The sequence below is a fragment of the Strongylocentrotus purpuratus genome, unplaced genomic scaffold, assembly GCF_000002235.5.
Source record: "Strongylocentrotus purpuratus isolate Spur 01 unplaced genomic scaffold, Spur_5.0 spur5_scaffold_16, whole genome shotgun sequence".
In the NCBI taxonomy this organism is placed as follows: Eukaryota; Metazoa; Echinodermata; class Echinoidea; order Camarodonta; family Strongylocentrotidae; genus Strongylocentrotus; species Strongylocentrotus purpuratus.
The window spans coordinates 4,254,808-4,279,939 of NW_022145601.1; the positions used below are offsets into that span (position 1 = coordinate 4,254,808).

At 39.6% G+C, this 25,132-nt stretch overlaps 2 protein-coding genes across 2 annotated transcripts; both read left to right on the top strand.

Annotated features, from left to right (window-relative positions):
• Nucleotides 1-5,980: 5,980 nt before the first annotated feature.
• Nucleotides 5,981-15,143, top strand: LOC756518 (protein transport protein SFT2). The gene is made up of 6 exons (XM_001195486.4): nt 5,981-6,247; nt 8,960-9,521; nt 10,721-10,872; nt 12,101-12,218; nt 13,396-13,454; nt 14,567-15,143. The coding sequence occupies exons 2-6, from the start codon at nt 9,252-9,254 to the stop codon at nt 14,670-14,672; spliced, it is 705 nt and encodes a 234-aa protein (XP_001195486.3). The 5' UTR covers nt 5,981-6,247; nt 8,960-9,251; the 3' UTR covers nt 14,673-15,143.
• A 3,100-nt stretch (nt 15,144-18,243) lies between these two features.
• LOC756528 (signal recognition particle receptor subunit beta) lies at nt 18,244-24,233 on the top strand. Its single transcript, XM_030986562.1, has 5 exons — nt 18,244-18,404; nt 19,772-19,866; nt 20,263-20,423; nt 21,555-21,746; nt 22,952-24,233. Exons 1-5 carry the CDS (start codon nt 18,257-18,259, stop codon nt 23,163-23,165), a joined length of 810 nt encoding a protein of 269 aa, XP_030842422.1. The 5' UTR covers nt 18,244-18,256; the 3' UTR covers nt 23,166-24,233.
• The last annotated feature ends 899 nt before the right edge of the window (nt 24,234-25,132 follow it).

A 25,132-nucleotide genomic window follows, 5' to 3' on the forward strand; every position in this document is an offset into this window, starting at 1 on the left:
AGTCCGATGTTGTCAAGATTGCCCGTAAATGTTTTCTTTCAGTTACTGATATTTCTGATATAATAGTGAGGTTTTATGTTATTTTCATTTATTTTGCAAACTGCCGACTTAAAGTTAAAGTGATATGACAATAGGCCACTGCCCTGACATAGCATAATGAACAGAACACGGATCTATTCCATTTAGGATATGCTACGAATTCTATAACAGGGCACCAATGAATAGGGAAGCTTGGCTATTCGATTCCGTGTTCAATAGCTTGCACCTGCAATGTTTGAATAGTTACGTAACACATTATTCAGCTCTTTCTGACATGGCATCAATTAAAGAATTGAGAAAAAAACCCGACCCTCCCTTCATTGACGGAATATTTTTGTCAATTGCGAGGATTACATGAGAGGTAATAATAGCATTCCTGACGTAATGGTATCGAAATATAAGAAAGGAAAACAAGTTCAGTTCAAGACAGTTCAAAATAATGCTGGGAAATGGAAATTAAAATGATATCGTTTTAAAAACGAGTTAGATATGGTTTTTGGACAAGAAGCATGAGATAATTCATTGCTCGGCAATCGGGACTGTATTTGAAACAGAGCATCCAATATTCCTGATATTTAATAGTATACTGTCAATGAAAAAAATATAACTAAAAAAAAAATAATAATGGACCTCTTTACCCAAGGCTGTGTGTCTTTGTCGAGCACAAAATGATTCTGCTCGGGTATGCAGGCCAGTTGTTAGCCCATATTGGGCTTGAATAGGCTTGAATTGAAAGACCCTTTGTTTCACCTCGCGAAGTTTGGGCGTTTTCATAGGAGAGTAAAACCTTGCCCATCATTGAATTCATGTTGTAAAGTTGTTTACAGACTGGAAAAGGATAGCATGGGAGTGTACAGATTGAATAAATGGATGTAAGTAGTACTGAAAATGTAAAAAACTTGTTTAACCTGGCAATAAGGGACTCTTGAATGTAGTTTAAAAATTGGACATGGCTTTGGGGCTAACGCTACCGTCCACCGGCTACGCTGACGACCGCCAGCTAGCTGACCGCCAGCTAGCTGACGACCCCCCCCCCCCCCAAAAAAAAAAAATGACCCCCCCCCAAAAAAAGACCCCCCAGAAAAAAAACAAGACCCCCCCCCAAAAAAAAAGACCCCCCCCCCCAAAAAAAAAAGACCCCCCCTCCCAAAAGGGCTCCATTACAGTTTTTTCCTACACTCAGCTGCTTCCCCTCACCATAGGCCCTTTTTCAATTTTTTTTGAGGAATCCATTGACATATTGTGATTTGGAACCCTTTCCCATACATCAACAACACCAACAATAATTATTTTATCACACCAAACTTTGAGTGAGATGAAAATGGGTTCTAACATCAGTTTTTTTCTTTTTCAAAGATTTATAAAAAAAAATTAAAAAAAGCACTAGCTGGGAGTCGAACCCGATACCTTCCAGTTGCCAGGCGTTTGCCTATCCACTAGACTAATGTGTCACACTGGTAATCTCCATGTATTTTTTCATATTGATACTTATTGTTGTAGATGTAGCAAAAGACGTATTATAACTTATTCAGAGAGTCGCTTGTTAAAGAAAGAGTATCAAATTTTATTTCCTCCTTTATTGAGGAGGTGGGGGGGGGGGGTGTCCCCTTTAAAAAAAGGAGATGGACACGTCAATATCATGGGGTAAAGAAAAAAAAATTAAAAAAAATAACATGAGGTAGAAAGAAGAAGCTGGGAGTCGAACCCGAGTACATACATACATTGCGTTGTGAAGCGATCAGTCTTTTCCACAAGACCACTTTGCCTCACTGCTACTAACTGGTTCGCTTCTTGGTCTTATAGCACTTTCTGCATGTTAACGACTTTAATATGTTGATTTACTGATTTAACGATTTCGGGATGCATAATTATTCATATTTTTGCAGTCCGATGTTGTCAAGATTGCCCGTAAATGTTTTCTTTCAGTTACTGATATTTCTGATATAATAGTGAGGTTTTATGTTATTTTCATTTATTTTGCAAACTGCCGACTTAAAGTTAAAGTGATATGACAATAGGCCACTGCCCTGACATAGCATAATGAACAGAACACGGATCTATTCCATTTAGGATATGCTACGAATTCTATAACAGGGCACCAATGAATAGGGAAGCTTGGCTATTCGATTCCGTGTTCAATAGCTTGCACCTGCAATGTTTGAATAGTTACGTAACACATTATTCAGCTCTTTCTGACATGGCATCAATTAAAGAATTGAGAAAAAAACCCGACCCTCCCTTCATTGACGGAATATTTTTGTCAATTGCGAGGATTACATGAGAGGTAATAATAGCATTCCTGACGTAATGGTATCGAAATATAAGAAAGGAAAACAAGTTCAGTTCAAGACAGTTCAAAATAATGCTGGGAAATGGAAATTAAAATGATACCGTTTTAAAAACGAGTTAGATATGGTTTTTGGACAAGAAGCATGAGATAATTCATTGCTCGGCAATCGGGACTGTATTTGAAACAGAGCATCCAATATTCCTGATATTTAATAGTATACTGTCAATGAAAAAAATATAACTAAAAAAAAAATAATAATGGACCTCTTTACCCAAGGCTGTGTGTCTTTGTCGAGCACAAAATGATTCTGCTCGGGTATGCAGGCCAGTTGTTAGCCCATATTGGGCTTGAATAGGCTTGAATTGAAAGACCCTTTGTTTCACCTCGCGAAGTTTGGGCGTTTTCATAGGAGAGTAAAACCTTGCCCATCATTGAATTCATGTTGTAAAGTTGTTTACAGACTGGAAAAGGATAGCATGGGAGTGTACATATTGAATAAATGGATGTAAGTAGTACTGAAAATGTAAAAAACTTGTTTAACCTGGCAATAAGGGACTCTTGAATGTAGTTTAAAAATTGGACATGGCTTTGGGGCTAACGCTACCGTCCACCGGCTACGCTGACGACCGCCAGCTAGCTGACGACCGCCGCCAGCTAGCTGACGACCGCCGCCAGCTAGCTGACGACCGCCGCCAGCTAGCTGACGACCGCCGCCAGCTAGCTGACGACCGCCGCCAGCTAGCTGACGACCGCCGCCAGCTAGCTGACGACCGCCGCCAGCTAGCTGACGACCGCCGCCAGCTAGCTGACGACGACCGCCAGCTAGCTGACGACCGCCAGCTAAAAAAAGACCCCCCCCAAAAAAAAAAAAATGACCCCCCCCAAAAAGACCCCCCAGAAAAAAAACAAGACCCCCCAAAAAAAAATAAGACCCCCCCCCAAAAAAAAAGACCCCCCAGAAAAAAAACAAGACCCCCCAAAAAAAAATAAGACCCCCCCCCCAAAAAAAAAAGACCCCCCCCAAAGGAGCTCCATTACAGTTTTTTCCTACAATCAGCTGCTTCCCCTCACCATAGGCCTTTTTTCAAGGTTTTTTTTGAGGAATCCATTGACATATTGTGATTTGGAACCCTTTCCCATACATCAACAACACCAACAATAATTATTTTATCACACCCATGGGTGTCGATACTTACGTAATACCTATTCATCAGGGGGGGGGGGATGAATGAATAGATCATCCCCCCTGATGAATAGGTATCAGTTACGGATCGACACCCATGATCACACCAAACTTTGAGTGAGATGAAAATGGGTTCTAACATCAGTTTTTCTTTTTCAAAGATTTATTTTTAAAAAAAAGCACTAGCTGGGAGTCGAACCCGATACCTTCCAGTTGCCAGGCGTTTGCCTATCCACTTAACTAATGTGTCACACTGGTAATCTCCATGTATTTTTTCATATTGCTACTTATTGTTGTAGATGTAGCAAAAGACGTATTATAACTTATTCAGAGAGTCGCTTGTTAAAGAAAGAGTATCAAATGTTATTTCCTCATTTATTGAGGAGGTAGGGGGGGGGGGGTGTCGCAACACAATTGGAAAAATGATTAACTTTTAATATCTGGCTTTTGGGCTTTAAAACAAAATACACTACCTGGGGATCGAACCCGATACCTTCCACTTACTAGGCGATTGCTTATCCACGAGACCACTTTGCCTCACTGCGATTACCTGGTTCACTTTTAGTTCTTAACACTGTGCTTTTAGTTGTTAACACTTTTAGCTAGCTGACGACAGGCGCAGCTATACCCCCTAAAGGCAGACGCGGATCCAGGGGGTCGGGAGGGCCTTGCCCCCCCCCCCCCCCCGCAAAAAAGAGAGAGAGAGAAGGAAAAGAAGGGAAAGGGAAAGAGGAGAGAAAGGGAAAGAAAGAAGAGGAAGAGGAAGAAGAAGGGAAAAACGGGGGGGGGGGGGGGAAGAAGCAGATCAAGGGCCGAAAGGGTCTTGGATCCCAGCTGTCACCCCCCCCCCCCCCTCCCCCATTACAAAATAAGAGAGAATGATGAAAAGGAAAGAAAAAGGAAAAGAAGAGATAAAGGGAGAGAAAAGAAGCGGGATATCAGTTGCAATTTTGCCGCCAACAAGTTGTAGTTCAGAGGGGCCAAAAGGCCCTAGACCCCACGCCAATTAACGCTACGGTCTGCCTTATCGTAAATACCACTCCCCCAACCTACTTAGAGAAACGTTCAGCGAGGCCTGCATGAAAAGTGGGTGGTACGGTTTTTTTTTCTACCCCCCCCCCCCCCCCAAACGTTTTTGCTCATTTCGCCACTGCCGGTGTCACCATTACGTACCAATATTTGGCTAGCATAATTTCAAATTGGGCCCCCCTAACAAATTCTAGCCCCCCCAAAGAGGCTCCTCAACAGTTTTTTTTTTCTACACTGCCCCCCTCCCCCACCTTAGGCCCATTTGTTCTTTTTGAGGAATCCATTGACATATTGTGCTTTGGAACCCTTTCCAATACATCAACAACACAAACAATAATTATTTTATCACACCAAAATTGGAAAAAATGATTAACTTTTAATATCTGGCTTTTTGGCTTTAATATAAAATACACTAAAAGAAAAATTGTAACTGATCTCCCCTACCTTTCTTCTTCCTCTCCCCCCCCCCCCATTCCCTTTCCTTACTTCTCTCACCCTCTTTCATTTAAGTTTGGTGAGGGAGGCAGGGGCCTTTCGCCCCTCCCCCCGATCCACACGATGTTGATGGGATTAATCGCAACTGATCACTGCTTCTTTTCACCCTTTTTTTTTTTTACCTCTTTTGTGTTCCATTTTAGCTCTCCTCTTTCCCTTTCCCTTCTTTCTCTCTTTTTTTTTGGCGAGAAGGGGGGGGGGGGGGGTTGGTCTGGGAGGGGGGGGGGGCAGAGGCAAAGGCCTTTCTCCGCGATCTTGGGGGGTAGTGAGCACCCTTTTTTGGGGGCCCTCCAAATTTTAACAATTTGCACCCCCCCCCCCCCCCCCCATCCCCCTACTAGACCCGCCACTGCCTGTAGTTTCATCCCTAGCTAGCTGGTTAAGCTGAGTATGGGTTATCCAGTCGTTTCATTCATTAAGTATAATTATATCTGTATCAGGGATATGAGAGTATATCCCTATTTGTTTTGACTATGTATACGTGTGGACTAGAGTACGGACATTCGGTGCGGCAGGCGGACTATTGGTGCGAGACCTCCTCAGCACAGATTGTCCGTCAGACATTTGAGGCGCGCACGGAATGTCCGACACGGACATTCTGCGCGGATAAAATCCGCACCGATCGTCCGCTCTCGATCGATCTCTAATAGTCGGACGATCGGTGCGGGTTACATTTTACGCGGTCACACCGGCGCCTATGACCACCACCACCACCACCACTACGTCTGCTACCAGGGGGGGGGGGGGGGGGGGGGGGGGGGGGGTTATTGGGGAATTGCACATCTTTGCATGATCCGTGTTTATATTTTGGAGACTAGTCTATTAACAGTGTCTCATATTTAAAAACGAAATCAGATATCATGTAGACCTACTGCGGTTTATTTATTCCTTAAAATATTGCATTGAAATCATGAATTAAATAGGTCTAGGGTCTAGTTTGAAAATGTGCTAAGAGGTAAATCACATTTGTGATCGAATGTCATACTTATTGTTGAATTTCAAAGAAAAATATTAATTTCAGCGTCTGATGCAAATCTTAGTTTGCTGAGTTGTGATCGTGAACGTGTAACTTTACGCAAACTGTTGTGTGTTTAAATTTTGTTTAAATTACGGAATCGACGTTATTCTGGATTTTCTCGACTTCGGTTTTCGCAATCACCTGATCCTGTATTACGGAGGATTTGTTTCAAGAAAATATGACAGTCTGCATGGTAATGTAGCCCTACTAATTAGTATAAATCTTACTGTTATTAATCCGTAGGCGTGAATACAGTCTAGGCCTACATGTAGGCCTACAGGGAATGGCTTACATCGAAAGGGTGCGGTGCGGTGCGGCGCGGTGTGGTGAGTTCAAAGGAAAGAGAGCGAAAAGGGAACAAAAAAGATGAAGAAGAAAAGAAAAGGGTGAAAAGAAGGGGAGATCAGTAACGGTTAATCCCGCCAACAACGAGTGGATCGGGGTGAGGGCCGAAAGGCCCTTGCCTCCCCTACCAAGAGAGAGAGAAGGAAGGGAAGGGAAATAGGAGAGAAAGGGAAAGAGGAGAGAAAGGGAAAGAGAAAGAAGAAAGGTAGGGGAGATCATTTGCAATTTTTCCCGCAAACAAAGTATAGATCGGGGGGGGGGGGGGGGTGGCACTGGCGTGCTGAAAGGGGAGGAGGGGGGGGGGGGACTTGGTATGAATAACATTCAAACGTTTATAAACGTTTATTAGCTTATCAACACTAGTGTGGCTAGGAGAGATTAGTCCACACAGCAAGGACACTGACATTTAATTAATATTTACTTCTTTTGAGGTATGTTTTAGTATAGATCTCCATGCACGCCGGAGCTACGGGTCAAATTTTGGCTAGACTTCTGAAACTCGTGTGACGTGTCATATTAAAGATAAACATGAGTTCTGGTAAAAATTCCAATAATAATGGAATGCGCACACAGGGTATCTGGTAGGATTAGTGATAGGGTATAATAATGTGCAGGGTATTCTGCAGTTCCTCACCTGGCTGGCAGAAGGGTGTTAGCTCGAATTTCAGGTCAATAATAACATTTTAAGCAGAAGGGCTTTAGCACTAAATCGCCTCAAACTCTTATAGAACTGACTTATTTCTGAGAAAATGGTGTGTTCTACTACAACTAGGGTGTCTGATCGCGCACCCGATGTTGTGTGCTAAAATTCTTCCCATAGAGATTACACGCATCCCTATGCAGTCTACGTGCATTGCGCGACCATGCAATCAATTTTTTTTTTTCAATTCGAGATTCAAACCTTTATCTGTTGTGATCCTGAAGGTGATAATCAATAAATGAGGTGTCATATGAAAGAGCAGGTGAATTCCAATATTTCCCAAGGGGCGTAGCCCCCGAAATTCTAAAAATATCTTGGTCAAAACAGCAATTGAAACATTGTGTCCTGGCTAACTCTGAGGTTTGTCACTTTTGAGATATGACGCCCCGATCGATAAGTAGTCCCAGTCCTAAGGAACAATTCTATGTGCTTATTTTTTCGCTAGCCCCCAGGGATCACAACTGATAACAGTTTAAAAATACCCTTCTCGCTATTTGGTGGATCAGCTAATTAGGGGGCGTGCGCTCCGCTCAGTCCAAACCATGGTTACATCGCGTAACATCTCCGCGTACGAACGAAACCCCAAATTCAAGTATGGGTGGCCATTCGCGGCATAGAACCCGGAAGTGAATACACGTTATAGTCAATGGCAATATCGCGGAGACATCTCCGCGATATTGCCTTTGACTATAACGTGCATTCACTTCCGGGTTTATTGTGCGACGAACGCCAACCATACTAGTCAATGGCACATGTCGCGGAGACAGCGTAGCTCAAGCTGCAAGTCGCGGATTGGCTTAGCAGCATGCGTACGATATGCATACGCTTGCATATCGCGCGATACAGCTGTTTGGCTAAATTTAGCAAAACAACATCACTCTGCGTGGACGTCTTTTTCGTCGATTTTGACCAAAATGATATGAATATACCAGCGTCTTGGAGGGGCTGTAACTTTTGATAGAAACATCGGTGAGACTTGAAATTTGAAATGTATTATTCTGATAACATTTTTTATTCAAATATCAAACAAAAATGGTGAAAAACGATCCCAAATTGAAAATTGAAAAATCGTTCAGACACCCTACTACAACATTTCTATTAGTCTTTTATGTTTTAAAGACCGTCACCACTACTGGGCCAGAAGGGATTAGACCACACAGAGAGCCATCGAGGTCACTGTGACAGGTGGCTATCTCATTAACTCAGCTCTCATTTAACATAAGAAAAAGAGGATCATGGGGGACCAACAGGCACCGATTGGGGAAGTTTTCTATATAGAGGGAGCAAGTAGCTACAAGTATGGCAGTGTGCCTTTAAACCAATTTTGGGGACGGAAATCAGTTTAGATATAAAACAAATCTTTAAATGCGAATAATTCGAAAAGTACTTTTCGAGTCGCTCCCTTCTGCCACCTGGCCAACAAGTTGTTCCAAAAATGAAATGAATTCTCACAGAATCAAACGAAACTTACACTGAATGTTCAAGATTACAAATAAATGTCATTTGTCCAACAATGTTGGTAGAAAATGTATACTGGCTGAGTAATGAGCATAGAAAGATAAGGAAAGCAAGTTAAGTAGGCATGACACCATTTGTGTAGTCCCATATACATCTTTCTGTGTCCAGTGCTTGTTACTTTACCAAGACTGGGCCAAATTTATTATGATTTTGATGACTCCAGAACCTTGCAGAACACACCAATACTTGGATGCTAGATGATCAACCTTTTCTGATCGATTCCACAACATTTCTTTCACAATGCAATTGCATGACCACAACTCAACTTTATCTTTAAGGTTGGACTTTATCAAAAAGGGAGTAATAATTATTCTCCCTTTCTTTTTCCTTTCCACACTGTAGAGTGTAGAGAATCCAGCTGACACTGACAGAGAAGTTCAACGTATAATTGACCTTGGTGAATTGGTCCTTGCCTCAAGTTTGACCTGAAGTTGACCTGAAGAACATTGGAATAAATTTGACAAGGGACCTGGGCAAGGTGGGAATCGTATCCAGCTAAAACTCAAGTTAAATCTAGATTTAGAAGAGTGTTCCTAGCATTATCTAGAACCAGTGCAGCTGCAGTTGCAAATGGATTGAGAAAAAAACAAGGCAGCATCTTTTTTCACCACAAATTCTAAGAACCCAAGCCATCATGGCGGATTTGAAATCAGATCTCCAGTCGTACCTTTCGACCTCGTCCAAGTCCCTCTCCCAATCTAGCGGTTCCTTGTCGTCTGGAGCAAAGAGCACCATGAACTCAATGACATCCTGGTTCTCAGGGTCAAAGGACGGCCACAGGGACGGTGATGTGGAAGCATCAGGAAACCTGCTGACTGGTGGTACACCCAAAGAAAGCAAGGATGGAGGAGACACTAACGGCTGGTTCACACAAGCAGAAAAAGATCCATTCTGTCCATCTTTGGTAAGATTAAGTGTACTGTAAAGCAGCTTTGCCGCTAAATATATCACGTATGTGTGTGTGTGGGGGGGGGGGGGGGGAGGGGACAATGGGTCACATATGTAGGTGTCTCCAGAAAGAAAGAAAACAATCTAGTGGCAAATTCTCCCTCATATATTTAAAGGTAAAGACCAGTATTGGAAATGCCCCAATTTCAAAAAATGAAATGGAAGCTCTCATTAACAATCATGTGAAAGAATATGTTTTGACTAATACATGATGATAAAAAATTTGCCGGGAAACCGCCTACTAATTCATATATTTGGTAAATTTGTTTCTCTCATGGTCTGTAAGAGATATAGGGTAGTCCCATATACATCTTTCTGTGTATAGTGCTTGTAACTTTACGAAGAATGGGCCAAATTTCTTATCATATTGATGATTCCAGAACCTTGCAGATGCTAAATGCTAGATGATCAACCTTTTCTGATCGATTCCACAACGTTTCTTTCACAATGTAATCGCATGACCATAACTGGTCTTTACCTTTAATGAAATACGTACATCTGGTCTACATTTTGAATGTGCAGATGAGCTTTGATCCTACCAAACCACATCCTGAGATGCTGCAAGTCCATATATTACTCAGTTTGAACCAAGTGTAAAGCAAACTACATGTTGTCATCCTGGCTAATATATACATGTAGGCTATACACATGGTCTTTGAGATGTGTGTCTCTCAAAATTTCATATCTCGACCAGTGATGTCAATTTTTTTCAATTGACTTGTGTGAAAATCCTGAAATGAATTATACATTGCACTGATGTACATGTAGCTGTGAACTCCCCAAGACTTTAGTCCAATCAACTAACAGCCCTTGAGACTTTCTCGGTTGCTGTCAAATTTTGGTTAGGGATTAGGTGACCGACATTGTTAGTCTTGCGGGTGTGATCTCTTTCATGGACTATTGCTCAACTTCAGCTAAAGTGAGAACTGAGAGTTCCCCCTCTATAATTCATCCATCTTCATTACTTTTCATTTTCTAAGATACATGATCGTGTAACTGGAATTTCTATAATTCATCCATCTTCATTACTTTTCATTTTCTAAGATACATGATCGTGTAACTAGAATTTCTATAATTCATCCATCTTCATTACTTTTCATTTTCTAAGATACATAATCGTTTAACTGGAATTCTTGTTGCTTTGAATTAACACAGAGTCGTCAGCAGAGGATCATTGGTTTCATGGGGTGTCTTGCTGCTGGTGTGTTCTGTTTTGTCCTGGCCTGGACCTTTGCTCCACTCATCGTTGTCAAACCTAGAAAGTTTGCTCTTCTCTACACATTGGGAAGTGTCTTCTCTGTCGGCAGGTAAGATTGTAGTGGCAGTGGATTGAGAAGGCACATGCCCCCCTCCTACATTCTACATCCTCCCCCGCCATGATAGAAAGTACTCTTCTCTTTTACATTCGGGGCCGTCCAGAAAGTTGGGGGAATTTTTGTAACATACCAGAAGTGAGAAACTATGTCTCCTATCAACTTAACAATGTTTGCTCAAATAGAGTTTTGCATAAAAAGCAAGCTTCATGGTGAATCAATATTATGGACCCAAAGTTTATGTAATGATAAATGAATATGGTGTCAATGTAACGCTGGCAAAAAGAGAAATGTATATTAATCAAAGATTTTGAAGAAAAGCAACTGAAACAGGAACAATTCTGGCAGGGCACTACTATATATATTCATTGCATAAAAATCTTCAACAAATCAATTCATCTTCCATGCGTAGTTGAAGATTTCATACCCAGATTACATAAACACCATCATATTTTTTGCCCCAACTTTATGGAATGAAAATGGAACACTGAATTTTGAAGGCTTCCTTGTATTAGTAGAGATGTCATGTAGTAGAGTGGTTTAAGCACCTGATTGAAAATGCGAAGGTTATGTCTGAATAAGTGTCGTTTTGCATTCATCTACCCTTATCATTCTTGACCTACATGTAGGGCAGGTTAAAGATAAACTTGAGTTCTGGTAAAAAAAAGAAAATGAATTCTCACAGAATCTAACGAAACTTACACTGAATGTTCAAGATTACAAATAAATGTCATGTGCCATACAATTTTGGAAGAAAATGTATACTGGCTGACTAATGAGCATAGAAAGATAAGGAAATCAGGGTAGTACTAGCCCAACACCATGTGTGTTGTCCCATATACATCTTTCTGTGTAAGTGATTGTTACTTTACCAAGACTCTGCCAAATTTATGATGATTTTGATGACTCCAGAACCTTGCATTACACACCATTACTTACATGCTATATGATCAACTTTTCTGATCCATTCCACACCTTTTCTTTCACAATGCAATCGCATTACCAGAACTCAAGTTTATCTTTAATGGCTACTGGATAGGAAATAATTAATAAAGTGATTTTCTCAGGGCTATAATCTAGTGACAATTTCCAAAGTTCTTTTGGAAGCGCATACAGATGTATATCATTTTATACGCTCCACAAGAATGGAATATTGTTATCAAATTTTTGGAATATTCTTTATGTTTTGATTTGTATGTTTCTTATCTTTTGTTCCTTGCAGTTTTTCTCTCCTCTGGGGTCCAATGAATCATCTGAAACATCTTTGTTCTGCACAGAGATTCCCTTTTACAGCGACGTACTTTGGCACAATGTTTGCTACGCTTTACTTCTCCATGATAGTGAGTATGACCTCTCAGTTTTGGTTAAATCCTGGAACCTGTAACGGGTTTGAATCAGGCCTGATAAAAATCTTGATTTGAATCGGTTTCCCAATTCTTTCATTTTTTCCAGATTTTTTTTTTTTCCAGATTTTTTTTTTACCCTATTAAATTTTTTTTGAAGCCAGTTTCAAGATGCATAGTAGTGGACTCTCATGGGGAATTTGACACCTTTCGTGTGTTAACCTAATAAAAAGTGCTGTCAATCACAAGGATTAGCCTTCACTTTTATGACCAATAGGTCTTCATCAGCTCGAGATTGCAAAATATTCCGCTATTTGAACTATCCCGATCGTAATTTGACCAGTTAATTTGCATCTTCATTATCCCGAAGTTGCAATTAGTGGGATATTTGGTCAAGATATCTTGGGCTAGTTTGCAAAATATTCTGCTTTTTGTCTGCTTTTTGTCTGCTTTTTGTCTGCTTTTTGTCTGGTGCGTCTTCAGCAGCCCAAAGACTCGCACTATGTGCGAACGCTGAGCAAAATATCTCGAGCTAATTTCTCGAGCTTGAGTTTCGAGTTTCGAAGTCGAATCTCATGCTGATGATGACGCGATTTGTAACTTCGGGATTATTTCCCAAATCAGAAATAGCGGGCTATTTAGCAATCTCGAGCTGATGAAGACATACCTAGAGAGACTAGGGGTAGGAGGTATTTCTTGATAGGACTACAGGTTTGCTGTGTGCAGACTTGTACACCCTTTAATGGTATTTCCACCAAGTCTTGTGTCAGTGAATTATGACCTCTGCACATGGAAACTGACAACCCTCTCCCTTAAAGTATTATGTACACATACACTGTATATCAGTAGACTGGCTGACATATTTATTTATTATGGAATGAGAAAATAAAGATTCAGCTGTAACAATTTTATATCAAGTTTGATTTACCTTATATTGTTTTCACCAGACTTTTAAATGCTCAAGCACATAAGTTTAGACATAGTAAATTACTATACATGTATTTATAATTTCCCTTAAAGTCATGCATGTCCGTGCAGTAAGTATCCTCAATTATGTAGCTGACTATTCATTACACTTCAAAGTAGTTTGAGCTAATATCGTGCTACGTTAAAAAGTATTGTATTCATACTGTTAATCTGCTCTTTTTCTTCTCATTTTTGTCTTTATCTTCAGAAACAAGTCACCTTGATGACAATAGTTTGTGCGCTTCTTCAAATGCTTGCATTAGTATGGTGAGTGTTATAAGTTTTTTTTTAAAGAAAAATCATAATGTTGTATGTAGAGTATTGTAGTGGTCAACTCTGAGGCTGTTCACACCGGCAGAGATAGCGCGCGCTAGACCACGCTATCTCTGCGGTGTGGGAGGTACAACATCGTTTTGGTCCGCCCAACAGCGAGCCACGGCGAGCCAAAACGGCGTGCCACTGGAGCACCTCTTGGGGGTGGTCCACGAGAGATAGCGCGGTCTAGCGCGCGCTAGAAAAAAGGGGGTGCTACGATAGACCGCGCTATCTCATTGCGGTGTGAACAGCCTCTATGAGGCTGTTCACACCGGCAGAGATAGCGCGCGCTAGACCGCGCTATCTCTGCGGTTTGGAAGGTACAACGTCGTTTCGGTCCGCCCAACAGCGAGCCACGGCGAGCCAAAACGGCGTGCCACTGGAGCACCTCTTGGGGGTGGTCCACGAGAGAGAGCGCGGTCTAGCGCGCGCTAGAAAAAAGGGGGTGCCACGATAGACCGCGCTATCTCATTGCGGTGTGAACAGCCTCTTTGAGATTTTGTCTTCAGAGTTGAGTTTTTGTAGGTGATTTTCTCCTAGTTTGATGTTGAAAGCTAATTTTCCTATAATGATGGAAAAATGGTTTTACATAGAATCAAATGCAATTTACATTATGACAAATAATACCTGTATATTATATGATTTTGATAGAAAATGTCTAATAGCTAAATTATGAGAACTGTAATAAAATAAATCCAACCACATGAAGAAGTCTGGACTCAAGCCAAGTGTATGTTATCATCGCTTGTAAATGAGATGCACTTTTATCATAGATACAGTAATTGTCATTGTATCGTATTGTAATCAGGCGAGCAGCTTAATCAAATGAATCTTATCAAACCAAATAGAATCAATTTCTTCTCCCTCAAGAAACATAAGGTTAACTTATGAAAATAATATTCATATATTTCCCTCATGACAAGTGAATTCTGGTGTTGTCAGAATCAATAATGGATTTAATAAAATCACAATGAAAAGCTTCGAAACATTTATATATCGATATGGATGTAATAATGATTTCTAGTGTAATATCTCTGTTTCTATATTATTTGTTTTATTCACAGGTATGTCATGAGCTACATACCAGGAGGACAGACTGGACTCAAGTTTTTCACCAAAGTGTTCACCTCGATAGCAGGGAAAGCAGTGTCAAGTACATTACCAGTCTGATCAAGCAATGGTTCAAAACAAGAGACACCACTCTATAAAACTGAAGAAGCAACAAACCTCTCTCCACTATGCTGATGATTTGTGAAATCTTGTGAAACCTAGGGGTGTCCGAGTCGAGTGGTTCGGTAACTTTAATGGGAATGTGAAAGTTGTGGGTTCAAGCACCGACATGGCACTCCTATGTATGGCAAGACATTTCATACATTGCATCTCTCCATCTAAGACTTGGGGTACCTGATGGGATATGAATGCCATTGTGTTAGGATTGACATGCACCTGTAAAATGGGGAATGGATGGAATGCTCCAAACAGATTTGAGAGTGAACACTGCATGTGCGGAATTCTTATTGAATCTGATGGCCGGGGTAACAGTTCACTTTGGTCAATTGTTTTGACCAGTTAGTTGTACCTTGGAAGGTGCTACATTTGAATATGAAAAGCAGTCGATATTATTGCTAACAAAATCACAAATTGAAATCAAGAGGAAAAAAGCACGATCAGAAGGACGACATCACTGATCCATTTTGGGAGCTGGGCTCTGTTTCATAATACTTGTAATCAATGACAAGTTTCAATAACTGTTATAGGCTACTGAAATCGTGGCATTTGATTGGCTCAGAGCAAATATGTCATAGCAATTTAGCATTTGTTATTGATAACAAGTTTGGTGAAACAGGGCCCAAATCAGGACCCAAATACAGAGTGCTACATGTAGAGGGCCTTCCTTGGCACAGTGGACCCTTCTTTTGAAACTGAATTTAGACTTACCGGTGTGTTGGCTCAGTAGAGCATCCGCCTCACAACCGGGAGGTCGTGGGATCAAACCCCGGCCGCATCATACCAAAAGACGTTAAAAGACTGGAGTTGCTGCTACCTTGTTTGGCGTTCAACAATAAGGGATGGAGCAACGTCGATCTGGTGCTGCTCAGTGGCTGCCAGGCTCACGATCAATTGGGCAAAAAAGAATTTCCATTTTCGGTTTAACTTAATAAAATTTGGAGTGGATTTTAAAAGATTATTATTATTATTATAATGTGGTGTAGTGACTGTGATGACACAGTGCTGATATCAGACAATGAGGCCCAGGTTAGGGCCTTGAACAGCAAGTCATTCATATTTTTTCTGATGTAAATATGACGCTGGTCCTTGTTCTGGTTGCATCGGTCTTGAAAAATTCTATGACAAATCCAGTTTCTTATGAAGCTGAAACAAATTTGAAATTGTGCAGTGTTATGAATGCACTTATATACATAATTTGTTTTCTATTGTAGAAGTACTACTTCTTGGAATGATTCTTGAAAAAAATCATCAACAGAAAATATGTTTGGGTGTATTTGTTTTTGTTAATATATGGATTATATTGATTTTGTTTTTGTTTAGTTCAATGATCAAATTCTGTCTTTTGCAGCCCATATGATGGACGATAAAACAATCAGTTCTGACTGTTTTGGGATGAAACTTGAAAGGGTAGCCTAAAAGTAGTAATTTGTAAAGAAATGAACTCCACCGGGTATGTTTTACCCAAGTGTCTGACTGACACTGAACAACCTAATGCATGTTTGTTCTAGTATCATCATTTAATGATGATGACAGAGCTGCCAACTAGTACGGATTTCCCGTAGTTGGTACAGAAATTAACGGTCATTACGGAATGTTGTCTCAAATTACGGACTTAAAAAAAATATATAAAAAAAAAAAATGAAAATAAGTATGAAGCCATTTTTCATGGAAAACTGTGTTGTGATGACCTGAAAATCAATATTTAACAACTTTGTGCAGTAAAATCACCAAAAATTTCAGTTATTTATATTTCCGTGCAGTGTTGGCGTGCCGTTTTTTAAAGATTCATAGCGCCACATAGGAAATTACTGGTTTATACCCAAAATTTCTGATTTTGAGCCTTGTGATGACTGATTTTCTGTTCTGGAGGTTGGCAGCTCTGTGATGACAGAATGTCCCATATTTTCCTCACATTCTATGAAGGAAACTGATATCATAATCTGTGATCCATTGCATATAGCACACTTTCATGTGATAAATTACTAATAGTAAGCTTGTTTAATCTACATGTATATTGTCCATCGACTGCCGGTGTCTCTTTAAATGCAATATATATTTCCCTCCTAGAGCAAAACTTATCTCGAGTATTTTACTTCACATTTATAATTAATTATTCATTTTTTTTTTTTTATGGATCTTTGCATGTTGATTTTAGTCAGTTCATGTTTATTCTTCATGTTAGTTCAATTATTAAACTGTGAAATAAACTAACTGAAAAGGATTGAGATGGGGGACTATGCAGGGGAACCATTGTTAAAGAAATTTGAGAACACAGGGGAGAACAAATGACAAATAAATGGGAAAACCTTTTGTAACCATTCAAAACTTGCTTTTTTTTAGTCAAGTTTGACCTTGACCTTGACCTAAATGCAAAGCCCTGAGTTCCGGCGATCTCAAAAGTGTTACCAAATGAATTGGCATCCCCAAGTTACTTGAAAATGATACCTTAAATGTTTTTCTGGACTATTTGGTTCAAAAGTTAAGCGTGTTTGCACAATTAGACCATGCGGACTGGCGGCCATTTTGGATTTGACTCTCAAGGTCATCAGAGGTCAAATCTGACTTCCCTCCACATCGGAAAATAAATCTTATGGTGAAAGCTAACTATGCTAGAAGTTTCATGCTTTTCTCAAAAAGTGCACAATTTCTTGCTAATCCGCTGCACTATTTTCAAGTGTTTGCAACATGTGTCAATTCAAAATCATCCTAAAACAAACAAACAAATGTTATATGTTATGCGTTCTACACATGTAGCGTGTAATGTAGACCAAATTGAGGATGCGCTAAACTATCTGTTTGTAAATGTAGCTATTTGTATATACTTTGCATGTAAAAGAGAAGATTAAAATCTTGATAATATTTTGTTAAACCTCATTTTAAACATATTTTGTCAATTTTGATCTCTTGCTTGCCCAATGTATTTGTGTTCTGAGGATAAAGTTGATTATAAAGTGCTGGTGTGATATTTATGATGTGATTACAACTAGGGGCAGATCTAAGATTTTGTAGGGGGGGGGGGGGGTAAGAGTACAAACAATTCTGATGATATTTTTTTTTTTATAAAGGAGGCATTTATCATTTATCTTTGCTCAACTTATGCTAGTCATCTTTCAAGGGGGGGGGGGGGGGGGGGCAGGCACGTTCGCAGGATTTTTTTCTCGAAGGGGCCGGGTTTTAAAATTTGAAAATAATAAAAATGGTGACATTAATCACCTGCATTTTAATCAGGGATTATGATGAAAACAGCAGAAGTAATGATAGTCTCTTCGGGATGTTAATCTGTTTCAATAGATATTTTACTTTAGATCAATAAAATATAAGATATGCAGTAAAGAATAACAAAAAAAGAGAGAGAAAGAAAGAGATAAGGGGAATAACAGAAATAAAGGGGAAAGGAAGGAGAAAGGAAGAGAAAGGGAGAAAGGAAGAGAAAGCGAGCAAGTAAATTAGAAAGAAAAATCCGAAGAAATGAAAGAAAGAACAGTAGATCTAGGGGAAACAAATTGATTAACTTGAGGTCAACGATGCTGGCAGCATTTGCCAAAATGTCGGCTGCAAGCGGTGTTGACGTGTTACAAGGGTATTTTGAGGATGTTAAATCGGAGGTTTCCAAGCAAGATCCCGTCGTCGTGGGAGTTGCTGTGGCAGTTATTGTCATCCTTTTCACGATAGGTGAGTTTTAAAAGAATGAGTTAATTTAATGAGTGAATATTGTGAATTTTAAATTACCTACCCGACATATGTCGAGTTTCCGTGTGCCAGGTGTCTTTGAATATGTTGTGTAGTGTGTACTGATTGAGCGAGAAGTATGTGCAAATTGAATAAGAAGCGCGTTCCTGGAGAAGCGGGGTCAGAGCTCGTTGCAACCTATGACACAGATAAGTCACTTCGGTGTGACATGAAAATTTAAAGATAAACTTGTTTTCAGAATGCCATACAAATCTTTGCTTAATTTCATAGTTAATAAATTACTATTTGCAGCTCAAAATGGGGGTCTATGATGACTGTATGAGTAGAGTCTGAAACTCTGACAGGCCAACAGTCACATGGAGTACTTTTTTAAACCCAGAATTCGGACATAAAAAATGACAATAATCAGTGAGCAAGTCTCTGACTGAAATGTTTACATTTCATGAATTTACATTAGATTTACTATAAGAACTAGAAGCCTGAATGGAATTGCATGGTTTTGGCTTGGCAAAAGCTGCCCATTGTTTCCAATGTCTAGATCTACATGTAGTCTAGGTAGGGTAGCGCGCCCAGTATTCGGTCAATTCCCAGTATTCGGTCAGACAGCCGTTTCAACAGCTGTAACAATTTAAAAAATAATTTATGAGCCACGAAACTTGCACAAATCAGGCAGCTGAACAATTTTTCTTAACTCTCAAAATTAAATCAGATTTAGGGCCCCGGAATGATCTCCAACTTAGCTCGAAATTGGTCAGTGTCGCACACCTTTCCGCACTTTCGCGTTCTCTTAGCACATGCGCTAACATGCATAGCCATATGTAGAAGTCTATTGCGAAACAACTACGTGTGCTGTCACAATGAATTTAGTATGTGTGTGAAGAGAATCACTTCCGTGTTCGCTCCATCGCAGCGAATTTGCAAATGACGCACTTGCCGATGTGCAAGAGGTATTTATACGATACCCTTGCCATGCGGTATCGCTCAGCCAGTATTCGGTCAACGCATTGACATTCAGTGCTTTATTGCGCAATTGTGTGAAAATAGTGCGCAAATACGCTACGCTCCTTTGCAACGGAGATACCACGCACAAATCGCGTGACCGAATTCTAGTCGGCGCGACCGAATTCTGGGCAGAAAAATGCTCCGTCTTCTTTCGGAAGTCTTTTGCTTATCGTTATTCTATATTTTCAGTGACTATAAAATCCTGTTAGAGGAATAAATTTCTTTTCTTTTGATGGGTAGATTGCCCAATGAAAGAGGTAAGAATTCAAAATATTAGTGATTTCCCCTTAAGTGACCGAATACTGGGTACTCTACCCTATACCTTTTATGTTTGCTTCTATTTGCAGTTTTGCTGAAATTGTTCAGAGGAAGTGGAAACAACCGTCGTTCTGTCCTTGTGCTTGGTCTCTGTGAATCTGGAAAGACTCTCCTGTACAGCAGGGTAGGTCATCAACCTGTGGAATCATAAGATATCAGTCAGCAAAGTATTGTTATTAACAAACAGAAGTTGGACATGCCTTTTAATGTTGATGTTTCTTTTTCTTTCTTTCTTTTAGAACATCTTTTTAGCAGTTTAAGTGCTTGATTTTCAAAGGATATACCAAACAAGGCCCTTCCAACATTTTAAAGATTTTCTTTTTGATCTTGGTTATATTTTCAGACATATTTACTACAATTTCAATAGTTGTACATGTAAGAACACAATGTTGTCTGTATACATTCTAAGCTTTTATGTTTTCGTTTTTTTTCCTGGAAATCAGTTGGAAATGAGTTCAGAAATGAGTTAAGAAATACATGAAATAATTATAGATTTGAACTATCTTGAATCTCTTTTCAGCTTGTCCATAAAAAGGCCATTGAAAGCTACACATCAATCAAGGAGAATGCTGGGCCATATCAGGTCACAGGACAAAGGTCAATGTTACTAGAGGTCGTTGACATCCCTGGCAATGACAGACAAAGGATACAGTTCTGGAATCGATTCAAGACCCAAGCAAGGTAAATTTCAGGAGAGCTGTATTTTTTCTGCAAGTTTGCATTTAGATTAAGATGTTGCCGCAGAAGAGGACTTTTTTGGTTTGTTTTTAAGTTGCATATATTGTGTTGATGTATACTATATGTTGCTATTGTAGTATACCAACAAATTGAATATTGGTAACTGATGTAGGATTAATTTGAAGAGCGACAGTGACAGCATCATCAATTTAGGTCAGAAGAGTATTAACTCTGTATCAAAGGGTACAAATTAACACCCTTCTGGTGCTCACAAAACAATTGCTTTGAACTTACTTGCTTTAAAGCCCCTCTGCACTAGTTTGGCCAGGAGGGCTTAGACCTCCATGCATGGTCACCGACAGGTGGTTATCTCATCAAATAAGCTCTCGATTAATATAAGAATAAGGGGATCATCATGGGGACCAATGGTCTCCGATTATGCATTGTTTGCTATATAGAGGACGCAAGTAGCTATAAGTAGTACAGTGGGGCTTTAAGGGGGTCTGATTCGGATGGTACACAGGAAGTGCGATGGCTCAGCGGTGGAGCAGTGGTCTTGTATTAATAGACTGGTTTTCTATTACATATCCAAATTTATGGATGTTTCTTTCCTGGGACCTAGTTACTAGTTATTCCATTGACCTGCTATTATAAAGGAACTACAATTCTTGGAATCCATAGTCTGCATATATTACTTGTTGCTATGTCGGGCAAGCCTTGGGCAAGCTTTCAGGTTTTTAAGGAACAACCTCTGTTAAAAAATATGCATAAAATTTTAATATGTTAGAAACCCAGTCTATTGGGGGTTCTAAACCAAGTCGATGCCCTCGTGCCCTTTGTTAAAAGCATTCATCTTCATTACCAAGTCTATATGATGGGATTGAAATTCATTGGTTCTCCAGGATGCTTGCATGTCTAGCTTACAGTTGCTTTCTTAGCAGTCTCTTCAAATTTATCGTTGGTCACAAATGCCATTATGAACTGCTACGAACGCCGTACGAACGATTTTCAGACAATGGAAATTCGGGAAGACAATGGAAAAACGGAGATTCATACAAAATTATCGTTCATACAAACCTTTGTGTCCGTAGCATAAACCATCCATGACTGATCATCTTTTTATTTTATCCATAGGGGAGTAGTTTTCCTGGTGGATAGTTCAAGCATACAGAAGGATGTAAAGGAGGTGGCTGAGTTCCTCTACACGCTCCTGAGTGATTCAACGACCACCAACCTCCACACCCCTTTCGTTGTTGCTTGTAACAAACAGGACATCACCATGGCCAAGTCTGCTAGGATCATCCAGATTCTCCTGGAGAAAGAAATGTGAGTCAGGTTGAAGAGTTAGATTCATAGAGTAGAATGGTAGTAAAACTAACAAACCAATGTATGCTACAGGACATTCCATGGCCGGATCATCTAGAATTATTCAAAACCCCTGGAGAAAGAAAGAGTTTGGTTGAAGAGAAATAGTTATACGGTAGAATACTAGTAATAGGAGAAATATATTATTAACAAAATAATAATTACAAACAAAAAGGATCAAGTTATCTAGAATAATCTAAACTCATCGAGAAGTACATTTGAGATGAATTGAAAAGATTCTTGAGACCAAAAATATGTTTTTCTCATGTTCTCTGAAACTAGTCAGAATTAAAACTTCTTTGGGGCATTTTCATCTTTGATTAAGCCAATGGCCAGAACTCAAAATGAGACATGTGCTACAAAGCCCTTCTTGCTTGGTTATGTCAACCTAAATATGCTGGTTTAATTTATATATTCTGATCAGTCAATCAGCCTTTAGCTAAAACCAATCAGGAACTACCTGACTACTGCAGTGGAATGAGTGGATCTGCATTTGGCACTCTCCACCCAGGTGTTAAATGGGTACCGGTTAAGGCTGTGCACAACAGTGTAATGAGGTACCCGAGTACACTCCCAGGCTCACAAGCGAATACTCAAATATTCGGACGCCATGTTTTTTTTATAATTTTTTTGAATTTTTTTGATCTTTTTTGAATTTTTGATTTTTTGATTTTTTTGATTTTTTTGATTTTTCACCACTACCATACCACTCGGCAGTTTCCCAGGTCCCTCGCCAAAAACGCATGCAATTTTACCTTGAGTTGCAGTTGAAGGCGCCGATTTAATAAGAATAATAACAGTAAACAATGCTGTTTTAAAAACCAAAGATGGCAGAATTTTTTTTTTTAAATTTATTTTTAAATTTTTTTTTTTTGCGGCCGAATATTCGGGTACGAGAAATCGTACCCGAGTAGTTGTCAACCGTGCGGGTACTCGAGCATTCGACTACCTGTCGCAGCCCTTGTACCGGTAGGAAGGAGTTCCTTAAGTGATGTGAGCGCCGGGAGCCAGGGTAATAATTGGAGCGCCTTGAGCACCATGCATGGTGGATATGTGCGCTATATAAATATACAATAATATTATTATTATTATCCTATACCTAAAGGGAAATAAACATAGACACTAGCTTTCCTTATCTCCTTCTTACCCTACCTATTCCGATGCAGGACTACTCTAAGAGTCACCAGAGCAGCCACACTATCCAGCACAGACGGCTCGTCAGGTGACGCTAACACCTTCCTAGGAAAACAAGGAAAGGATTTTGATTTCTCCCATCTCGCCAATCCTGTGGATTTTGTGGAATGCAGTGCTAAAGGAAGCTCGGCGGATGACGAAGGGGAGCTCAACACTGTCACTGAATGGATCTCAAATCTAGTTTGATTCCTGGTGTTATGGTGCAGTCTCACTTTCATGTAAAGCTTTGTTGACATAAGGGATGGGATGAGACGTGGCTAACTTGTAATCACTGCATACATTGTACAGTCAAACCTGTCTATAGCGACCGCCCAAGGAAAACACAAAAAGTGGTCTTTGTAGACAGGTTCCTTTAGTACATGTTTCAATGAGAAACCATTTTCAAGGGAAACAAAAAAATGTGGTCTTTGTTGACAGGTGGTCACTAAAGCAGATTTGACTGTATGTGGAAGTTACCGGTCTAATGTGTTGCATATTGCAAGGTAAAGTGGGAACATCCAGGTAAATTTTTGCCCTGTCCAATTCGAGAGGATCTATTATTTTGTTTTACTCCTGTTATGGCTACATGGGTGTTACCTGGAAATTGTCTGATCTTTCGTCGCAAATGTGGGCAATTTTCTAGGGGCCTAACCTTGCGAGTGCTTAACTATCCTGTGACCCTGAAAGCAGGAGTAACATAGTCTATAGTACTCTAATGAAAAAAAGAAATATCAACATGCCACTTATGGCTAGGCTTTACATGAATGCCTCAACACATCATTTAGGTGTTTATCAGCATCTGTCAAATTATGCAAAGAGAATTTCCTTTTCTATGTTCATGTCTGCACCATTGACTATGGTAATCTTTGTAGAGCCATGTTCATTTTCAGGAATTGCTAGGTCATTATTATCTATCTGTTTTGGGGCAATGATTTGCTTGTTTAATAGTCTCTAGGGATCTGCTGCTGTTGTATTGTAGTGTATTGTAAATCATCTTGCCTATCAAGAGGGCATGGTGCCATCTTGGATTCTTGGTTAATATTGCAGACCTGAACAAATTTTGTACATTATTCCATTTGAGCAATTTGGACAAGCACATTCTAGATCAGTTTCATGTAAATTGCATGTGCTGTTTTTTTCTCAAGCTCCTGTCTTTTTCATTTCTGTGTTAAAGTATACGTTTCTTTGTAAGACTTTTTTTGTTTCCTCTGTCATTTTGAAAATGTTCATTAAAACTGCACTGGCGTTATTCCAGTGGTGCAATTCTTTCCACAATTTTGTGTTTGCAAAAGAGTGTATCCTTGTTATTAAGGTTGTTTGCATTCTTAAAGAGCTGTGAAGTATTAAGTTTGGTCAAGGTAAGGGAGATTAAACAATCAAGACTTATCAGGATTCATGTGGCCATGAAAAACGTCATAAAAACTAGTAACTACCAAAGCCTTTCTTTACCAGTTTTGGTCATGAAGTGTATTTTTATTACAATTTCTATGCTAGGTCACACCTCGGGTATTGCTAAATGTGCAAAAAATTCCCTTTTCATTAAACGTGAAGTGTGGGGAAACAAAATAACAAAAGATATAAATGGCAGGAGCATCTGTCTATAGTGTGTGGTGTAATATGATATTAGAATGGAAAAGAATGATCTGTGACTTTGAGCCTTTATCCAAAGAGAATTTTACATAGAGAAGTCAGTCCTAATTCAACGAGAGAGAGAGAGGGAGTGGGAGAAAAGGAGGGTAGAAAAAGCTCAAATAAGAGAGAGGAGGGAGGAGGAGGGTTAGAAAAAGACTATTTGTAAGATATCTTATTTGATATGCATGGAATAATCATGAAATGTAACTATCGGTAAATATAACAATGAGTACAACTACCAAAATAAGACAAAAATACAACTCTTCCTGCGGTAATAATTTTATTAAAAAATAAGATCATGTAGTTAATAAATTTATATTGTATAATCCTCTCATACAAACACTTCACACCATCATCCAATTCATATACATATTCATCTGTTATACAATAATTAGGAATCCAAATGAAGTTTATAAAGTAGAATAATGTTGAGAGGGAGAGGAGGGAAGAGAAAATAACTACCGGTATAAAACCCCATCCCTTGTGGCTTTGTACTCTCGCATTTCATCTACATAAATATTTCTGGTGGCCCTAGGTCATGC